This window comes from Ceratotherium simum, chromosome 22 (assembly GCF_057802395.1).
Source record: "Ceratotherium simum simum isolate JZ-2026a chromosome 22, ASM5780239v1, whole genome shotgun sequence".
NCBI classification, from domain to species: Eukaryota; Metazoa; Chordata; class Mammalia; order Perissodactyla; family Rhinocerotidae; genus Ceratotherium; species Ceratotherium simum.
Window position 1 is genome coordinate 35,278,424 of NC_141921.1, and position 21,358 is coordinate 35,299,781.

General features: G+C 55.2%; 1 protein-coding gene across 1 annotated transcript in view; it reads left to right on the forward strand.

Moving 5' to 3' along the window:
- Nucleotides 1-2,349: 2,349 nt before the first annotated feature.
- The window catches only part of KIF17 (kinesin family member 17), a 45,194-nt gene continuing 26,185 nt past the window's right edge, over nt 2,350-21,358 (forward strand). The window contains exons 1-5 of the mRNA XM_087445807.1: nt 2,350-2,580; nt 8,632-8,778; nt 9,796-9,897; nt 14,310-14,499; nt 17,907-18,359. Of these exons, the coding sequence (XP_087301933.1) occupies nt 2,350-2,580; nt 8,632-8,778; nt 9,796-9,897; nt 14,310-14,499; nt 17,907-18,359 (1,123 nt within the window). The remainder of the gene's footprint in view (nt 2,581-8,631; nt 8,779-9,795; nt 9,898-14,309; nt 14,500-17,906; nt 18,360-21,358) is intronic.

Sequence of the window (21,358 nt, forward strand, 5' to 3'; positions counted from 1 at the left end):
GTGGGGGGGTCCTGGGGGTCTGGGGAAACGATTCTAGTCTAAGGCAGTGGCCCTGCAGTGACTGAGAGATCCAGGTATCCCCTTTATAGGTAAACTTGACAGATGTGAATCTACTGAATAGAGTTAGGGAGCAAGTTCATTTTAGACGAACTTCTGTTCCTGAGGCAGAGACCTAGTCATGAGTCTGGAGGCTGTCTTCTTCCCCATCTGGGAGTGGGATGTGACTGTTCAGTGCCTTGAAAGTAACAGACTTCTGACTTCTGGAAGGAAGAGGGCAGCCTCAACAAGAGAAAAAGAAGAGTGGAGACTCGGAAGGTGTAGTCCCCCGCCGAGGAAGTGGTCTTGGCTAGGGACCTTGTCACTCTTGTCACAAAGGATAGGAGGAAGCTGCCCTTCGGGGGCTCTTTCCACTGGAACCACAGCACTGATTTTATACTGAATGTGAGTGGGAACCCCCGACTCATTTTCTGGCCATTTCTGCCAGAACCCATCTCCTCCTGGGGTGAAGACCTGGTCCGTGGTGGGAGGCCCCAGCTCCACATTTCCTGGGCAAGGAGAGGGGTTTGGTGATGTGGTGCCAGGATCACAGCCCTGGAGATGCACGTTTAAGAAGACTGGGTACCTGGCCCAGGCTCAGGCCAAAGCTTACCTCTATGAGGATGTGTTTTGTTCTGCAAATTATCCATCTAGACAGGGAGTTGGGAATGTTCCCAAAGCACTTTAACATTCCTTCACACAGCATTTATTGATCACGTGGTACAAATAGGGCAAGGTTTTTGACCCCTGTGTGCAGATGCCTCAGTGTCTTAATTATAGATCACAGTTTCCTCTTTGTTCCAACCAGCACCACCTGGGGAGCCCAGCTCTCCTTGCTGTGTGTACTTGAAACAAATAAAATGTATGTCTTCGGAGTGTCTGGTATAGACTTTTCCTTTGAAAGGGGAGGTCCTGGTCTGGTTGGCCTGCCTTGTTTTTGTTTGCCAAACATACCTGGTGCCAAATGGTGAGCCGGACAGAGGTCCCGTCCTCAAGGGCTCAGGATGTCCTGAAGGAATCGGATAGGTAGATTTATTCGGATCATGTCCCTCCTGCTGAAAACCTTCAGTGGGTATTTCCAACTGGAAATTCACGACTCAAGTCCTTGTGTTCTGGCAACTCAGGCTTTCCTTCTGCTCCTGCAACACGCCACAGGACCTTTGCACAGCCTGGACAGGTCCCCTTGTCCTCCTCCCCTCCCTTTGCTTGATTGACTCCTCAACCCTACTGTCTCAGCTCCAGGGGCTCTCAGGAAGCCTGCCCTGACCCCTGCGCCCGGGCTGGGTGAGGTTTCCTTGTTCCGTGTTCTGTGGAACTAGTCCTTTAATTTGTAATTATTCTTTCATTGCTGGGATTTTCGTTTGTGGGATATTTGTTTGCAACGTCAGTCTCCCCCCATAGACTAGACTGAGGGCTCCAAGAAGGCAGGGATTGGGCTGTCTCCCAGGGCCTGTCACAGTGCCTGGCATGTAGCTGAGTTTCTGTGGAAAGGGGAGCCTAGAGGAGGCGTGACAGCTGGTATTGTGGCCGGAGGGACCTGTGTGAGACGGGAGAGAGGCCAGGAACCTCTCTAGCCAAAAGACTTGGGCTTTCAAAGCTTTTCTGTTTTGTTTTTTAATCTTGAGTCTTAGAAAAAACGAGGGGTGGCGTTAGAAGGAAGCTCTCCTCTGTCTTGGGGGCTGTGACAGGCTCTGGGGCAGCCTTCCCCTGAGTCGATACAGGTGTGGATAAAGGGCAGCACGGTCCTTGTTGCCTTTCTCAGCAGGTCTCTAACCCCTCGTGAGGCCCCTCCTCCTGTATCTGTCTCCGAGGTGGAGTCAAGCCCGGCCTTCTTGTCCTAGGTGGGCAACGTCGGGCAAGTTGCTGAACCTCTCTGAACCGCCTGGGAGGATTAGCGACGGGAAGGGATGTGAGGCGCCTGGCGCGGAGCGGGCAGAGGCTCCCCGCAGGCAGCCCGCGCGTGCGGGCCTCCCCCCGGGGGATGCTCCCCGCGCCCGGGAGCGGAGCGGAGACCGCGCGGACGTCCCCAGAGCCGCCCGCTGTGACGCCACGGGCGTTGCCTAGCAACCACGAACGCCGGGCGGCGTGCGAGCGGGCGGGCGGCTGCGGCGGCGCCTGCAGCGCGGATCCCCCACGTCCCCGCCCGGGCCGGGCTTCAGGGACGCGCGAGCGCGGGCGCGGGGGCAGGCGGCGGCCCCGGCCCGGGTCCTGCGACTCCCCAGCCGCCCTCCCCCGGGCGCCCCCGTGGCCCCGCCCTCGGCCCCGGCCGCCCGGGGTCCCCCGGCCCGTGTCGCGTGTCCCGGCCGCGGCGCCATGGCTTCGGAGTCGGTGAGGGTGGCGGTGCGCTGCCGCCCCATGAACCAGCGGGAGCGGGAGCTGAGCTGCCAGCCCGTGGTGACCGTGGAGTCGGCGCGCGGCCAGTGCTTCCTCCAGAACCCGGGCGCCGCCGACGAGCCCCCCAAGCAGTTCACCTTCGACGGCGCCTACTCCGTGGACCACTTCACCGAGCAGATCTACAACGAGATCGCCTACCCGCTGGTGGAGGTGAGGGCGCCCGCGAGGCCGCCTCCGAGGGCTGGCCGGGCAGGCGTGGGGCCACCTGCAGGGGCCTCAAGGGCCCGCACTGCCCCCAAGCCGGGCGGGAAGGCCCTTCTGGAGGGCTGCAGGCGATCACCAGCAGGTTGGTCTGAAGACTTTTGTAGGAACCCGCCTACAGTGTCACCTCTGGGTCTCCACTGTCCCCAGTGCCAGGGCTGGTCCTCACCCCTATCCCTTCCAGCCCCTTTCCCACAAGGATCCAGCCCCCAAAACCACTTGCCCTCCACCGTCGTCCGAGAGTTCCGGGACTTCTCTAACAGCTCCAGACACTTCCCCCAGTCTCCTCCTCCTCCTCCTGGGCCGCGGCCTTTGCTTTCCCTCCCTCAGCTTCAGAGTCCTGTCCCTTGTCCTCCCTCCGGGTTTCTGAGAGCGCTGGCAGGTACCAGCCTGTGTGGGGGAAAGACCTCACTCATTCCCCGATTCTGCAGAGAGAAGGCCTGGCCTTTGTCTTGGAGGGGCGGAAACCCTTTACCTGTGGTCTAACTTACCATCTTCTTCCTCCTCAGTTGAGGAACAGGGAGGCAACAACAGTGTCTCACTCTGCAGGGCCTTTCCTTTCTAGAGCACTCTCACATGAGGCGGCTCGTTGGAGCTTCATGACAGGGGAGGCACCCACATCTCACAGATGGGGCGAGTGAGGCCCAGAGCAAGGAAACTTGCCGAGCTCCCACAGTGACTTTCTGGCCGAGGTGGGGCTGGAGCTACGCCTCGTGTCTCCTGGCCAAGGGCTCTTTCCGTTCTACCCCCACCTCCAAAACTGGTCAGCAAATGGCTAGTGAAGTGAGATGGCACAGGTCGTTTGAGGAAAAGTTGGGGAAATGCTGCATACACCTCCCTCACTGGAAGCCGCATAGCGCACGTTAGGAGACCTGAGGCTCTGGCCGCTTCACATCCCCGAGATCCCCTCCTTTGGCTGCCCCATCTCTTCTGCTGAGAGTCAGTGAAAACCCTGGGGCTGGCCGGGTAGCGTAGCAGTTAATTTCACGCGCTCTGCTTCGGCGGCCCGGGGTTTGTGGGTTCAGATCCCAGGCACGGACCTACGCACCGCTCATCACACTGTGCTGTGGCAGCGTCCCATATAAACTAGAGGAAGATGGGCACGGATGTTAGCCCAGGGCCAATCTTCCTCAGCAAAAAGAGGAGGATTGGCATCGGACGTTAGCTCAGGGCTAATCGTCCTCACAGAAAAAAAAAAAAAAAAGAGTCAGTCAAAACCCTTGAGATGGCTGAAGTGTTCTGAAGCCCGGAGCTCCCCAGTGGCCAGGGCCTGACCAGAGATGATGCCCGGGGACGAGGACAGCTCTCCTCAGGGGGTGGTCCCAGGCTCTGGGGATGGCCAGGCTGTCCTTCTGCCGTCCTGGACTCCCAGGCTGGGGGGGACCTGAGGGGTGGTCTGTTCCACACCCTCCCTCATGGAGTCCCTGAATGGAGCTGAAGCTCACTCTTCTCAAAGCAGCCCTTTCCACCTCTGCTTCTTGGCTCCTAGAAGACCATTCTGCACGGTGAGTCAGGGCCAGCCTCCCCGAAGCTTTCAGCTGCCTGCCCTGGCTCTGGGCCTAGGGCCCCACAGAACACCTCTTTCCCTCCTCCAGGGTCTGAGATTTGAAGACCCCAATATCTCGTTCCTCCTTGGCCTTGCCTCCTCTAGGGCCTCAGCCTTGCTCATTGGGTGGAGACTCAGTCCCCTCTTCATCCTGGAAGTAATGCCAGGAGCAAGCCTCCCTCGCCAGGGCCCTTAGGAAGCCCCAGCCCAGAGGGGGAGATACTAAGGGCACAGCGGCTACGTCAGTTCTCTCCTCAGCTCTCCTTCTGTCCCAAGTTCCACCACTACTTGGGATTCTGTCAGCCACCTGCCTCTGGACACCCGCGGAGCCTCAGACTCAGCAGGACAGACGTTCATTCTCATTCATTCAGCTAACAAATAGCATCTCTACACCAGGCCCCACCATAGGCATGAGGAGCACGGCCCTAAAGGAGACCCAGGCTCTGCCCCCAGCGAGCTCTTGGTCAGGTGGAGGAACAGCTGAGCTAATAGCTCTGATCCAGGGTGATAAGTGGGAGGAGAAGCCCCAGGGGACTTAGGCAGCATAAAGAAGGCCAGCACATCTGGGCTTGGAGGGAATGGGAAGGGAGGTGCAGGCAGGGAGGGCTTCCTGGAAGTGGTGAGGTCTAAGCTGAGACCTGAAGGATGAGAGGAGTAGGCCAGGCAAGAAGGGGGAGGAAAGGGCCTTCCAGGTGGAGACTAGCATGTAGCCTTTGATCTTCGCAAGGCTCTGTGGACATGTGTAGAGCTGGAATCATCATTCCTGATGGGGAAACTGAGGCCTGGAGTGTCTCTGAACGAGTTAGAGGTGGTTTTGATTCGCAGCACGGGCCCGGTCCCCGTGCTCCATCCTGCTGCTTCCTATTAAATGAGCAGCATGCAAAGCACAGCTCACGCCTCTGAGCCAGGAGTGGTTGCACCGTTAGGGCCAGGTGGCTGTGTGGCTCCCTGCCAGGCTCGGACCACCTCCAGGGGGCCTCCTGCCCAGGCCCCTCCCTTCAGGTCCTGCTGCACGAAGCCCCCAGCACTTCTGACTGCCCATTTCTGCCCTGACCTTTTTCTCCTCCACCCCCGGAGTCCAGGCTCCGTTCCTGATCTTCTCTGTCGTTGGGTGACCTCTTCAGCTCTCCTGGGTGCTGTCCAGCCCAGACCCACCCTTCAGCCTGCTCAGCGCTCAGCGTGTCCTAACCTGAGCTCCTCACCTCCACGCCCGGCCTGCTGCCTGGTCTGTGGGCTCTTTTGGCCAGTGGCTTTGCCATCCCCGCCCCCCCCTTCACACCCATGGCCTAGAGTCGCCTCTAATGACCCACACCCAACCCACCCAGGGGCCGGGTACCACGGCTTCTACCACATCCAGCCTGAGGAGGTGGGTCTGGTTTCCAGAGACATTGATGTGGCAGAAGCCACAGCATTTGGCCCCTGGATGGGACATAGAGCTGTTCGTTTGGGAGGGGGCAGAAAGGGGACATGAGACAATTTAGCACAGATTTTTCCTTTTTTTGGGGGGGTGAGGAAGATCAGCCCTGAGCTAACATCCCTTGCCACATCTTCCTCTTTTTGCTGAGGAAGATTGTCCCTGAGCTAACATCCATGCCCATCTTCCTCTATTTCGTATATGGGACGCCGCCACAGCATGGCTTGATGAGCCACACGCAGGTCCTCGCCCAGGATCCAAACCTGTGAACCCGGGGCTGCCAAAGCAGAGCGCGCGAAATTAACCACTACGCCACTGGGCCGGCCCCTAAGACAGAGGCTTTTTATTTCAGTTTCAATAGTTATGTGTTTAAAGCGAAGTAGAAAAATATTTAGTTCATCCAACCTATAATGTGATTTCATAGGAAGTATTGCTGAGGATGATGCCAAGTTAGAAAGTCAATTAACGGTTGATTTCATGAGAATCATTTAGTAACTAACAGTACAGGAGGACACGGCAGAACCTGGGTGGAAGTACAGACCGGCCGACATATAGGACCTGCTCCATGCGTGAGCCTGTCCTTTTCAGGTCTGGAGGTATTAGTCGTTGGGTGAAACTTTTTTGAAATCTTATGTTTTGCATTAAAAATGCATGTAAAATTTTCTACTTCACTCCAGAGCAGCTGATGTTCTGTGGAACTTTCTGCAGTGGTGGAAATGTTCTGTATCTGGGCTGTCCAGTTAGGTACCACTAGCCATATGTGGCAAGTGAGCACTTGAAATGAGGCTATTGCTACTGAGGAACTGAATTTTAATTTTCTTTAATTTTAATTAAGTTACATTTAAATAACCACGTGTGGCTAGTGGCTGCCATGTGGATGGCACAGCTCTACAGCAATATTTTCTAATACAAATATAATGTGAGCCACATATATAATTTAAAGTTTTCTAGTAGCCACATTTTTAAAAGTGAAAGGAAACAGGTGAGATTAATTTTAATAATACATTTTATTTAACTCAATATATCCAAAATATTATCATTTCAATAAAACATAGTAATAGATATTATCATTGTATAATAACTATTAGTGAGATATTCATACTAAGTCTTTGAAATATGGTATGTTTTACACTTATAGCAGGAATCGGTTCAGATGCTCAAGTGTTAACAGTTAAAATGAAATGAAACACAAAAAAGAAAATTGTGTTTATTGGAAAAATTTTTTATACTGCTTCAGTTTTTAAATATAAATTAATTGAAGTAAGATAAAATAAGTTTAGTTCCTTAGTTGCACCAGGCACATTTCTAGTGCAGCTAGTGGCTGCGCTACTGGATGTGGTGGCTGTGTTTATTTTATTTTATTTTTTTTGTGAGGAAGATCAGCCTCGAGCTATCATCTGCCAATCCTCCTCCTTTTTTGCTGAGGAAGACTGGCCCTGGGCTAACATCCGTGCCCATCTTCCTCCACTTTATATGGGACGCCGCCACAGCATGGCTTGCCATGCGGTACGTCGGTGCGTGCCCAGGATCCGAACCTGCGAACCCCGGACCGCCGCAGTGGAGCGCGTGCACTTAACTGCTTTCGCCACCGGGCTGGCCCCCAGCTGTGTTTATTTTTATATAGAAGCCTTCTCTGGGTTTGGGTGACATTGATACTCTGGGAGCTGCACTATGTTGTTCTTGGGGCTTCGTGTACCCACCCCTGCCTCTGAGGCTCCTGGTTGGGTGATGGGTCTGCCACTGCCTCTCCCTAGTGACGGGGCCCATCCCTGTGTGTGGCTCACGGCCCTCTGCTGAGCTGCAGGCACCCACACAGTGGTCAGGGTTTCCTTGGACAGTGGAGAGGTGCTCGTCCAGTTCTTCCCCTAAAATGAGACCTGTCCCTCAGAGGAGCTGTGAATCGTGACTTCCGGTCTCCTTCACCCGCAGTCCCTGGGGATCCTGAGACCCGTGTTGGTCTACAGGATGGGTCTTTGCAATGGAACCGGGGGCAGATGCCATGTGGGCCCTCGGGGCCTGGGCCCAGTTCTGAGACAGGATTCCACCTCCCCCATGCTAAGTTCTAGAATTTGTGACCTGAGCTGTGTGAGGGCAGGGACTGGGGTGTCTGCCTTGTTCGTTGCTGTGTCCCAGCCAGAGCACAGTGCTGGGCACAGAGGAGAGTCAGTACCTGTGGAATGAACCGGTACATCCGGCATGAAGACTGACTCAAGGGATGCCGTCCAGTTCGCCTCCTGTCTCCCTGCCAGCTTCATCTTCCATCCCCCCGCCCCAGCTCCACCTGCTCTCAGCCTCTCATCTCTCTGCATCTTTGCTCAAGCTGTCCCCTCAGCCTGGAATGCCTTTCTCTTCCTGTCACCTGTCAAAATCCAAGCCACCTTTTCCGCTCCCCCAGTTCTGCTCCGACCTACCCAGGTAGCTTTGCCTGGTTCTTCCCACACTGTTCGTTCTGTTTTCCCCTCTTTGCACTCCCTCTCCTTGCTCGTTGCCTGAACTTCTCTCGTTACATAAGCTCCACTTGCCTTGTATGAGAAGCCGTTGTATATGTCGGTCTCCCCCACGTCCCCGGCACATTTGTGTGCCTCATTTGTGAGCACCTCTGTATGCCAGCACTTCACGTGCCGGTGCATGAAGCCCTCAGGGTAAACCTCACAATGGCCTTAGAGGAGCTGCTGTTCTTATCCTTTATTACAGGTGGGGAAACTGAGGCTCAATGTGCCTAAGTAAGACCAGCCCATGGGCACACATTCAGTAAGCGTGGAGACTGGATTTGAACCCAGGTGGCCAGGCCCCACAGCACAAGCTCTTAACCACACCCGGGAACAGTGTCCTACCCCACCAGGCAGTGAACTCCTTGAGGACAGAGCAGTGCCTTATTCATCTCTACACTGCCCGCCCCCAGCCCAGTGCCATCATGGTGGGAGACCCAGGGAGGGGCCCTGAGTCTGTGAGTTAGGAGGCAGCCCTGCAGACCTGGGCCTGGCCCCGAGCCTGGCTGGGCTCTGCCAGCTGAGCACCGGGGTTTTGTCCTACCATGCAGGGTGTCACTGAAGGCTACAATGGCACCATCTTTGCCTACGGCCAGACGGGCAGCGGGAAGTCCTTCACCATGCAGGGCCTGGCGGACCCACCCTCCCAGAGAGGCATCATCCCCAGGGCCTTCGAACACATTTTTGAGAGCGTCCAGGTATGGGCCTCGCGGAGGGAAGGGGCGGGGATGGTGTCGGGGGCTGGGAGGCTCCCCGAGCGTTGCCACGAATGGTCCCAGAGCACTTCCGACCTGTGGTGTCGACCGCCGATGCAATCAGAGCCGCCTGACTCGGCACAGGTGAGTGGAGGCTGGCTCCGGTTTCTGAGAAGGCGATGGGAGAAAAACGTAAAACTGAGAAAATTCTACCTGCCAGTTCCATGTTTTTCTCCTGCCCTTTTTGGATTTTAACATTTCATTTACCGTGTCACGTGGATACGATGTCCCAGAGCATTGGCCCCGAGAAACGGTTGTAAAAATCATAGCTTCCCTTTCTATTAAGAATCGCTACAGACCAAGCCTTGTGCAAAGCCCTTTGCATAATTAGCCCACTGAACCTCCACCTGGCCCAGGAGGCAGCTAATATGCCCATTTTTGAGACACGGAAGCCAAGACCTGGAGCCCTTATGGGCCAGACCAGGACCAGTTATCCCAGTGTCCAGGCTGCAGATGAGAATTGCCCTGGTGACCATTCGTGGCAATGCACAGAGATTCCTGCATCTGGGAAAAGGCAAAACAGGGCCTGGGACCCTGGTCAGCTGCAGAGCCCACTGTACCTGTCATTTTGGTGACCCCCAGGAACATCTGGCACGGGGAAAGCTGCCAGGGATCAGCCCAGGGCCAGAGCTTGGTTCGGACTTTAACTGTGGCCTCGATTTCTCTACTTGAATAATGGGGAGGCCTCTCCCATTTCCTTTGCCATGAGGCTTGTAGAGAGAGCATTAGTCAATAGCACTATGAGAATTATGCAACTCTGAGAAGGCTGGGGGCGCGCCGAGCTGGAGAGGAGGGGGCAGCTTGCCAGGCAGCCAGGCAGGGCCAGGCGGGTTTGGGGACTCCTCTCCCTTTGACGTCCCCCCTCCTGCCATGACGTTCTGGCTGCAGAGGCTCGGGTCGCAGGGGCAGGTCTGGCAGCAGGGGCTCAGGGTCTTTGCTCTCTCTGTCCACTCGCTGCAGTGCGCAGAGAATACCAAGTTCCTGGTCCGGGCCTCCTACCTGGAGATCTACAATGAAGATGTCCGGGACCTGCTGGGGGCTGACACCAAGCAGAAGCTGGAGGTGGGTGCAGACCTGGCATGGGAGGTGGGGGCTGGTGGAGGGGGAGGTTGTCATCAAGTGATGTTGCCTCAGAAATACGGGGAAGGTATCCTGAGGGCCAGGTGCTGGTTCAGACTAGAGCAGGGACTTTTGGACTTGAATTCTGGAGTATTCTCAGAGTCCAGGTTACAAGGGAGGGGTTAATGGGCCTACCCCCCACCACACGAGGTGGGGCTGGACCTTGCCTGGGATAATACCACCTCTATCTGTTGAAATAGATGGGGTTTTGTGATAGATTTCATTTGAAAAATGGGTTCTACTTGTAAAAAATTATTTTGAAAACCTCTAAGAGCCCTTCAGGCTAAAAGGAAGGTAATAATGCTTGTCATTTATTGAGCACTTACTGTTTACTGACTGCTTTAGGCACAGTATCCCACTGAATACTCACAGTAAGCTTGTTAGGTAGATATTATCCCCAACTTACCAATGTGGGAAGGGAGGCTTAGAGAAGTAAATTAACTTGCCTAAGTGTCACATGGCAGTAAGTGGCCGAACCTGGATTTGAACCCAGGTCTGTCTGACTTCAAGGCCCTGAATCTCATTTTACTGCTGCTGATGGGTTCAGATTCTGGGACCTTGTTCCCCTTGGAAAGGGGTCTGGTGCAGGGGTGCCCAAGGACCGATGACATGACCTCATAAGGTTGTTGTGAGGATTGAAGACCGTAATAAGGGTGAGCTGCTTTGCAGAGTGCTGGCGCATAGTAGGTGTTCAATATGTGGGCTAGTTCATGCCATTGGGATTCTGAGAAAGGACAGGGGATGTGACTGGGGCTTGCGAAGTGGAACCCTCTGGAGAAGGAGTCAAGGACTGATGGGGAGCTCACGACAGAAACAGTTGTTAGTCACTGAGCATTGCACACGTTTCATAAATTGCCCTCGGTCTCCTAAAAGGCTAGAATCAGAATGAAAGAACATCATTTCCCAGCAGGGTGAAGCAGAATTGGAGCTTTAAGGGTTCTCTCAGGATAGGCAGAACTTGGCTGACCCTTTGGGGAGCCCAGCAAGGTCGAGTGACCTGCCAGGGCTGGACACCAGTTGGTGGCAAGATTGGACCCAGTCCAGACCGTTGGGCCTTCACCTTGGTGTGAGGCCTTGGCTATGTCTCCTATCTGGGAGTCTTTAAACGCTGGCGTGGCCTAGTCAGGGCTAAGGAGGGGAGGCCAGTGGAGAAGAGAGGGGGGACGCCGACCCAGGTTTGTGGCCAGAATACTGTCTTGAAAAGACTTGTTTGTACTGGTCATATCATTGAAAAAGCCTTAAAAATCTGAGCCAGAAAGACCCTTAGAGAGCTTCTAGTCCAACCCTTTCCTGGTGCAGATGAGGAAACTGAGTCCCAGGGAGGGGAAGAGGCTTGGCCAAGGTCACACAGCAAATTACCAGTGACGGTGCTGGTGCCGGAACTGTGGGATCTGAGTGGAGGGGTGCTTTCCTCCCAGGATTTTGGGGGGTCAGCAATATAGGAAACCCTGGGGCAATAGGAAGCCAGCAATGGGGTTCCAATCAAGGGAAGCACAGCCATCAGTCATTGATTCTTTCAACGAAGACTTACTGGGATGACCTGGAGGGTGCCGGGTGCCAGGCCACACATTGCCACAGGTCCACACGGGTGTGAACTCCTTCCGTCCCTCCCAGTCCCCATCCAGGCCAGGACCTGCCCCCACCCCTCCTTCTGGGCTCCTCACAAACAGTGCAATACTTTGCCCTTTCTAGGCAGGAACCTCCAGCCACCCACCTGGAATCTTTCTACTGTCTTCTCTGTCCTGGAGCTGGAGCAGCTGAATCATGGCTCAGCCCCCAGACAGGGAAATGGGGAGAGGAGGAAGGCAGGGCGCTGCTCCCATAAGTCAGCCTCGAAAGCCCAGCCTGTGGGATCAGGGCCCCCTGCCAACTCGCACACAGCAGCAGGGGGCCCTCCTCCCCTTTCTCAATACCCTGGACCCCAGAATGGCCTTGGTTACCTGGGCCCTGGGGGCCACGGGCTGGCAGCCACATGCACTTGCCCCAGCTGGGCCTCAGGCCTCAGGCTGCCGGTGACAGATGTGCTCCGTGACAGTCCCCATGGGTGTGCTGGACTTTTGACCTGCTGCCTCGTGGAGGGGGTGCAGATGGGTTCTCAGATAAACCTCACAGCAGCCTTAGGAGGAGGTGCTGTTCTTATCCTCTATGATATATGGGGAAACTGAGGCACAATGCACCTAGGAAAGACCAGCCCATGGGCACACAGTCAGGAAAGGGTGGAGACGGGATTTGAACCCAGGTGGCCAGGCCCCACAGCACAAGCTCTTAACATGTGCTTAACACAGGCCTGATAATTTTGGTAATTAGGGGTTATTAGATAAGCTAAGGCCAGCAAGAGATTTTGGGAAGATTGTGCTCCCTCCCCCCAACCATCACAAACCACCATCATGGCACCCAACCCAGTGCTGTGTGGTGGAGGTGGGGCCCTCGGGCTCTGCAGTTGGTTCCGGCAGCCCGTGTGCGGGCACAGTGTCAGGACTCCCAGCCTCCAGGGGGCCCTTTCCTGCTCTGGACTGGCTGGCTATGGACGCATCACGCCCGTTCCTCTGCATCCCAGCTGGTTGCCATGGCAACCTGGCTCCCGCCTCGAAGCCCAGAGGAGCAGTTACAGAGGAACGAGCCGCAGCTGGCAGCTGTCACTCAGCTCTTCGGAGCACTGGGCCGCGGTGGGTGGGGACTGGGAATGGGGGCAGGGGCGGAGGGAGCCCGGGGTAGGGGGGATCTGGAGGGAGGCGGGGCAAGCCTTCTTGGGCTTTAAAATAGGGAGAGTGGGAGGCCCCTGCATGAGGGATCGCCTCCCTGCCCCCCTTTCCTGCTCCGAGGTTGCTCAGGCAGAGATAGAACTGTCCTCATCCTCTTCCTGACCTGGGTTCACTGAGCCCCTCCAAGAAACCGCAGAACTCTTTAGATCCATTCTCTTCTTAATCTTCCTAACAGTCGTGCAGAAATAGGATTTATTATCCTCATTTTACAGATGAGGAAGCTGAGGGCTAGAGAGGCAAGTTGACTTCCCCAAATAGCAGTGACAGAACCAGGTTTCTAACCCAGGCCTGTCGAACCAAATAGGAAACTGCGTTCTTCCTAGGCTGGGAGCAACCATTCACTCACTTGCCTGGGCCTGCTTGTGCCAGGCAGGCTTCCAGGTCCTGGGAGAGCGGTAGCGATGGAAGCAGGCAGCCCTCCAGGCACGCAGGTCGGCTGCCGCAGCATCCCAGGCTGCCTTCAAGCCACGCTGTGTGCAAGGTCTCCTGCTCCTCTCTGTGCTCCGTGCTCACAGCCACCTCCCAGGTCAAGGTCAGCCCTTTGTCCTTCAAGCTTCAGTTACTGCACAGTGTTCCAGCCTCTCCTCAAGCCCTGCTTCTGGAATCTTCCACTGCTTGTGATGCCATTGCTGCCCTGCTGCTAACAGCTGTGTGACCTTCAGCAAGTCACTTAACCTTTCTGTGCCTCAGTTGCTTATCCCATCCAGCCCAGTCCTTCAGGCTGGGTCTGGCTGTTTCTCCACTTCAGCAGACAGGGCAAGCCTATGCTCGCCCCCACTCCCCCCCATCACTGTGCAGCATGGGCACAACGCCCCCTGGGACCCTGAAGCTGCCCGGAGCAAAGCATCTGAGCCTTCTGTGGCTCAGACCAGCAGACAGACGACTTTTGTCTTAATTCATTCTGCTCTCGCCAGAGTGGTTTTATTTCTTCTCACACTTGAAAAATATTGCATTTCACAGCTCTGTGTCAGCAACAAAACAAATTGGCTGCCTGGAGAGCAGGCAGGGAGCAATCAGATTAATTTACTCACCGCCATCGTGCTGATGGCTGGGGGCCTGTTTGAGCTGTGGGCCAATGGGAATTCTGGACGGAAAATGGCCCTTCCCCCGTCGTGATCCAAGGGTCTGGGAACATTCACATTGCCCTGGAGCCATGGCAGAGGGGCGAGCAGGAGCTGTGTCGCCGGGGCAGAGGAGAAGCACCCAGAGCCCTTGGGTGAAACTGAAGCTCCCAGATGAGACCGCCTTCACAATAATAGCACCAACTACAGCAGTGAGGACAGTGGCTGGCATTTATGGGGCGCTTACGTGTGCCAGTCTCCGTGCCAAGCATTGTATGGGCCTTAGTTCCCTGAATCCTCACCACCTCACTAGAAGACAGGTATCTCATACCCATTTTACAGATCTGGACACTGAGGCTCAGAGAGGTTAAGTCACTGGCCCAAGAGGTGGACGTGGGTTTGAGGCTGGAACAAACCCCCTGCCTGTTACAGGGTAATTGAGGTGCCAACCTGCAGGAGGGCAAAGGTGGTCTGAATTGGGCCCTTCTCTCGGGTTCCCTGGGGATCCCTGACCCGTCCCCCCTGCCCGCAGCTGAAGGAGCACCCGGAGAAGGGCGTGTACGTGAAGGGGCTCTCCATGCACACAGTGCACAGCGTGGCGCAGTGCGAGCGCATCATGGAGATGGGCTGCAAGAACCGCTCGGTTGGCTACACGCTGATGAACAAGGACTCCTCGCGCTCCCACTCTATCTTCACGATCAGCATCGAGATCTACGCTGTGGGTATGTGGGGCGGGGCGGGGGTGGAGGGGGGCGGGCAACCTGAGCCGGGTCCCCGCTCCTAGTAGCCAAGACACTTCAGCTCTCGGAGCCTTGAGGGCTCCATCTGAAACGGGGAAGAGGTGCTCGAACTGCCTGGAGGAAAAATAAGGGGACCCTCCCCGTGCTAGGACCCATGTTTCCAGGATACACAGCATCAACAGCAGCAACAATAATAATACTGGTTGCTGCCATTGAGCACTTACTACATGCTATGCAATTTATGTGCATTAGCTCATTTACTCCTCACAATAACCCCGTGAGGTGGTTGCTAATACCATCCCCATTTTACAGATGGGGAAATCGAGGTCACACAACTAGAAAGTCTCGGAGCTGGGCCTCTCTCCCAGGTGGTCTGTCCCCAGAGTGTTTACCACCCAGAACTTTTGGAGTCTCCTCTTTCTTTGTCATGCTCTCTACTCTTCAGTCATCTCACTGTTCCTTCTTTCTGGAAGAGTTCCTGAGAAGGGAAGAGGAAGGAAAGAAACTCCTCTTTACTTCAGGCCACCTATAGATGCTGTGCTAAGCGCTTTACACACCTCGTTCCATTTAAACCCCACACAGCCCTAGAGGCAGGCGTTATAATTCTCATTAACAGATGAGGAAACTGAGGCTCTGAGAGGTGAGGTGACTTGCTTGTTCAGGGTCCCACAACCACTCAGCAGCGGAGCTGGGGTTTGAACCCAGGTCTCTGTGACATCTGGGTTTTTCCCACTAACACTGCAGCTGCCTCCAAGTTTGTGGCCCATCACAAATAGAGCTCCCGAGAGCAGTGGAGCAGGAAGCAGCCTCGGCCCAACTAGGAACACAGTTCTGGAGAGATCCCTGACTCAAGGTCGGGGCCTCGGTTCATGGAAAAGCTCCTACCACACGGCCCAGCCTGTGTGGTGAGCTGGCCCCTGCCAGCCCCCTGGTGCCTGCTGGGCCTCAGTCTCCCCCAGAAGTGCCAATATGGGGGCACCAGTGTGGTCACATCCTCACGTGATGAGGCTGCGGGTAGGGGGCCGGGACTAGGCCAGCGAGGCCAGATCAGGAGGGAGGAGGAGAGAGGGCTTTTGTGGGGGGCCTCTTGGTCTTTGCACAAGAGTTTGAAGGATGGGGCAGGCTGCCTGGAAACAGGCTTTTAAAAAATTTAAAAGATATTTATTTTTATTATAAAATAATATAAGCTCAATAAAGATACTTAGGAATTGGAGAAGGGTAGGGAAAATTACTCATTAACGCAATTAACTGTTAACATTTAAGCGTATTTTTTTTGGGTCTTTTTGTTTCCTATGAAAATTTTAAACACCCTGAAATCTTACGCTCTGCAGAGTTTCTGCCCCGCGTCTCATTTCCCAGGCCGTCACTAAGCATGTTCCCACGTCATTATTGCCGTGTCTTCACGTCCATGGTGGTGGTTGAAGGACAGTGCGTTACTCGTGGCCCTTTTCTGACGGGTCCTCTGCGAGGTGTGAATGTTGTTTCCAGTTCTCCAGCGTTGTAAATAATGCTGTGGTGAACATCTTTGTGCACAGAGCTTTTTCTGCTTTTAGAGTCCTTCCCTCAGATTAGATTCCCTGGAATAGGCCTCCTGGAGCAAAGGGCACATACTTGTTTAGGGCTCCTGGTCCGTTCTGCAAAGAGCTCTCCAGAAGGGCTGTTCCAAGTCCCTCCTTCCTGCTTCTTTTTTTTTTTTTTTTGGTGAGGAAGATCAGCCCTGAGCTAACATCTGATGACAATCCTCTTTTTTTTTTTTTATAATTTTATTTATTTATTTTTTCCCCCCAAAGCCCCAGTAGATAGTTGTATGTCATAGCTGCACATCCTTCTAGTTGCTGTATGTGGGACGCAGCCTCAGCACGGCCGGAGAAGTGGTGTGTTGGTGCGTGCCCGGGATACGAACCCGGGCCGCCAGCAGCAGAGTGCTCGCACTTAACAGCTAAGTCACAGGGCCGGCCCCTCTTTTTTTTTTTTTTTTTTTGCTGAAGAAGATTGGCCCTGGGCTAACATCTGTTCCAGTCTTCCTCTACTTTATATGGGACACCGCCACAGCATGGCTTGACAAGCAGTGTGTCGGTGGACACCTGGGATCCGAACCTGCGAACTCTGGGCCGCCAAAGCAGAGCGTGCGCACTGAACCGCTGCGCCACCGGGCCAACCTCTCTTTTTTTTTTTTTTTTAATAGCCCAAAGAATCAAGCCCCTCGCATGTCCAAGCCTCTCTTGGGTACCAGCCAAACTTTTTATTTCTTTACTTCAGGATGCTGCGCTTGTGGGCAAAACTAGGCCAATTCTGGTTTCCACCAGCAGGAAGCTGAGGAGGAAGCCCCTTCCCCTCCCCCATCTCATTTGGCACCGTTTACAGTGCCGTCCAGTGACGATGAGAATTATTAATAATACTAAGAGCAGCAAGCTCTCTTCTGATGAGCACTTGCCGTGTGCTAGCGCCATCCTGGGCTCTTTGCACACGTGCTCTCAGTGTAATCTCACAGCCACCCTGTGGGCTGGGTCTTTGATTCCCATTTTACTGAAAGAAAGGCTGAGGCTCAGAGTCAAGTGAAGTTATTTCCCCAAGTTTCACAGCTGCTAAAGGATAGACTCGAGTTTGGACCCTCCAAGTCTGTGTCTTCAAAACCTGTGCTTCTGAGCCCCTGCTAACAGCCGGCGCCCGGCTCCCGTGACCCTTAACACTGGGGGTCTGCCCTGTGAGCACAGCCTCAGTTGCTGCAGAACTGGGCTTGTTCTCAGGGGAAACAGACACCTGCTCTGTGCTGGGCCCTGTGTAGACCCTGTAAAAATGTGCTGTCAGTTTACTTTACTCTTCCCAACAGCCAACCCTAGCGGGGAGCTATTGTTAGTCTTAGTTTGTTGATGTAAGAATTGAGGATCAGAGAGGTGCATGACTCTGCTAAGGTCACACAGCAAGTAGGAGGCAGGACTGAGATGGGAACCAGGTCCAAGACTCTCCAAAGCTGATGTTTTTTGCATTAACGATACAACACCCTGGTGACCCAGTCCCATCCCCCTATCCCCCACCTTTGGCCTCACAGGAAATCTGTAGGGGCTGTTGTGATAGTCCTAAGAAACTCTGCTGCCCTCAGAGAATAGCCTGTACCTCCCAGCCCCTGCTCCCTGGAGTCAGGCAGTCCTGGGTTCTGATTTTGGCTCCACCACTTAACAGCTGTGTGTCCTTGGGCAGGTTAAATGCCCTTTCTGAGCCTCAGTTTCCTCATCTGTAAGATGGGTACAATAGCAGCACCTCCTTCACGGGGCTCCTGTGCAGCTGAAATAAGGCCTTTGGTGGGTGTGAGCACCGGTGCCTGGTGGCTCTGCCCTCATGAGCCTGGGGGCTCGTCTAAGGCCCTCACCCTCTGCCTGGTCTGTCTGCAGACGAGCGGGGCAAGGACCACCTCCGGGCGGGCAAGCTGAACCTGGTGGACCTGGCAGGCAGCGAGCGGCAGTCCAAGACGGGTGCCACGGGGGAGCGGCTCAAGGAGGCCACCAAGATCAACCTGTCGCTGTCGGCGCTGGGCAATGTCATCTCGGCCCTGGTGGACGGGCGCTGCAGACACATCCCTTACCGGGACTCGAAGCTGACGCGGCTGCTGCAGGACTCGCTGGGTGGCAACACCAAGACGCTGATGGTGGCCTGCCTGTCGCCAGCCGACAACAACTACGACGAGACGCTGAGCACGCTGCGCTACGCCAACCGAGCCAAGAACATCAGGAACAAACCACGCATCAACCAGGACCCCAAGGATGCCCTCCTGCGCGAGTACCAGGAGGAGATCAAGAGGCTCAGGGCCATCCTGGCCCGGCAGATGAGCCCCGGCAGCCTGGCAGGTGGGGCGCCGGGGGGAGCAGGCGGCAGGGAGGGTCTTCCCGCCTCCCGCTTCCCGTCTGAGAGACGTGGAGGCAGTGCCCTCCCTCCTCGCAACTTCATGTGAGCACAGCTTTTGGGCAGTCGGGAGAGCCCCGGTTGGTGGTGGCCCAGGTAGGTCTGCTCGCCCATGCCCAGGAGAAGGCCGGTCTGTCTGTCCCGTCAGCTGCAGGCTCTGTCGCCCACTCCCTGCCTCCCACCTGCCTGCCTGCTGTCTCTGTGGCAGCATCGTGATGCTGTGCTGCCTAGCAGCTGGGTGACTTGCTCCCCCGCGTCCCGTCCCCGCTCCCAGTTAGGCACTTTGCGATTGCAGCTTCCACGCCCAGGCGTGTGGCTGTCATCGGGCAGGTAGAAATCCACACCTGGAGCATAGGCCTGCAGGGTCCTTGCAACTGAGCGACTCCACGGTTTTCTTTGCCTGAGAACCCGTTGGGGAAGGGAGCATAAAAACCCTGAGTCCATCTGTCCATTCATCCACCTCCCCACCCACCTTCCTCTCTATCCACCCGTTCTACACACACACTTGTTCATCTACTCATCCACCCATCCATCCACCATCCGCCCATCCACCCACCCATCCACCTACCCATTTACCCATCCACTCACCCATTTACCCATCCACCCACCCATTTACCCATCCACCCGCTACGCTTCCATGTACCTACCCACCCTCCCACCCACTCCATTATTTATCCATCTACCCACTCACCCATCCATCCACTCACCCATCCATTTAATCCACCATCCATTCACCCATTCTGTCCAGCCACCCCACCCATCCTACCGTCCACATATCCACCCATTTATTCACTCCATCCTGTCTGCCATCCTTTTATCTGTCTTTCCACTCACCCACCCGACCATCCATCCAAAGTTCACAAAACACCCCCTCTGTGTGTGAACCTGTGCTGGGCACTGAGACACAGAGATGAAGCAGATCCTCATGGGTACCTCGTCTCCTGCTGGTCACACTCCAGCAGACCATCGTGTGCATCCAGGGCAGAGAGCTGCACAGGCACTGCAGGGCAGAAGGGAGTGCATGGCCACGTCTACCTGGGGCTGGGGTGTGGTCAGTCAGGGAGGCTTCACAGGGAGGGGGTGATCGAGCAGAGTCTTGGGGGATGAGAATTCTCCCAGTTAGACAGGATGAGAGTGGCCGATGTGTGCAAAGATGCATGCAGTTGTAAGGTGCGTTTGGGGAACCGCAGATAGTTCTGCTGGCTGCCTGGTGAGTAGGGCGGTGGGAGATGGTCAGGGCCCGGAGTGGAGAGGGCCTTGAAGACCCCGATGGGGGCTTCCACTGTGGCAATCTGCCTTCCTCCTCCTCTACTTCCCTACCCCTGACCCTAATCTCCCCCACGATTGGTAAGGAGACACTAGATGGAGGAATGGTGAGAGGTACAAGGAGGGAGTTGGGGAGGCTCTGCCACTGGCTCCCGAGACCTGCAGTGAACATTGGTGCCGCTGTCTGGTGGTTATCACGGCAGCCCTGCGGGTAGGGGCTGTGGTGTCCCCTCCTCCTGGATTAGGAGCAGGCAGCTCAGCAAGATGAAATGACTGGTGCAGGGCCGAGAGCCGAGAGCCGAGAGCCGAGAGCCGAGAGCTGAGAGCTGAACTGTAACAGCCAGTTCACGTCCTGGCTGCTTGGGCAAGTGACTCAGCCTCTGAGCCTCAGTGTGCTCATCTGTGAGATGGAGACAACGCCACCTGCCTTGTTATTGTCATGAGACGGTTGGGAGGATGCGTGAGGTAATGCATGTGTGGGCGTCGCACGCAGCCTGGCACTGAAGCCTCATTAGACAGTATGTGATGCTTTAGCTTTACAGTTGGGCCTTAAACCGAGCTGGGTGTGTCTGACTCCACGCTCCCTGTGTTTCCGGCACACGGTGCTCCCTATTAGCTGTAGCCCCTCAGCCCTAGTTCTCCCTCCCGTTACTGGCATTTTTTCTCTCCCCCTTTTAGCAAAACTTGAAACATTTGTCAGTTTTCACTGGCCCCGGATTCTCTCCTTCCGCTCTCTCTTGCCCCCGGTCCAGGCAGCCCTGTGCTCCCATCCCACTGGAGCTGCCCTCGTCATGGGTGACCTTCTGGTTGTTAAATCCAGTGCTCGGACCTCAGGCTGACCTCACCTTGTCCTCTTAGTGTCAGTTGACTCAGCTGATCTCCTCCCTTCTCCTTGAAACCCTTGCTCCCTGGACACCCTCTGTCCTGGTTCTCCCCCTGCCTCCCAACCACTCTTTCTCAGTCCCCCTACATGAGTCACCGCCCCCCAAGCTCCTAACGCTGGGCTATCCCAGGGTCGGCCCTTATCCTCTCCTCTCTCTACACTCCCCTCTAAGCTGGTTTCATCTGGTTTTGTAGCTTTAAACACCATCTCTGTGCTCATGACTCTCACATGTGGACCTTCAGCCTGGCTGTGTGACTTGTGTCCAGGTCTTAATTTATAAAGGTGACTGAATGATGACATGGAGAGATCAATGCCACTGAAATAAAAGTTTAATGTTACTCACAGTTACCATAGAAATGAGAGGCATGGCACGCAGGGCCACCGGGGAAGCACCAGGGTCAGCCAGGAGGCAGAGAGGAGGAGGGGAAAGGCCGGGCCAGAGACTTTATCAGGGTTTCTGTGGGAAAGGCGAGGCCAGGCAGGAGAAACAGCTTAGGATTGGCCAGCTGGAATAATTCTGGCAGGTTTGGGCACAGGGGCCTGGCCCTGGGTGACTTAGGGTGGGGGAGATCTTGGCTTGGTGTGTGCGAGTTAGACAGAGGAGGGGTTGGGGGTGTGGACTTGGGATTGGTTGGTTTGTATATGAAAGGTGGGCTCCCTGATGAGTTGTTTACTCTCTAGGAGTTAGCTGGCCCTGGGAGGGGTCATCTCTCCCTGGCCAACAAGTCCCTCATGGTGTCAAAATGTCATAAAATATAGGGAAAAAAAATTGATATACCATGTCCTCTGAATTCC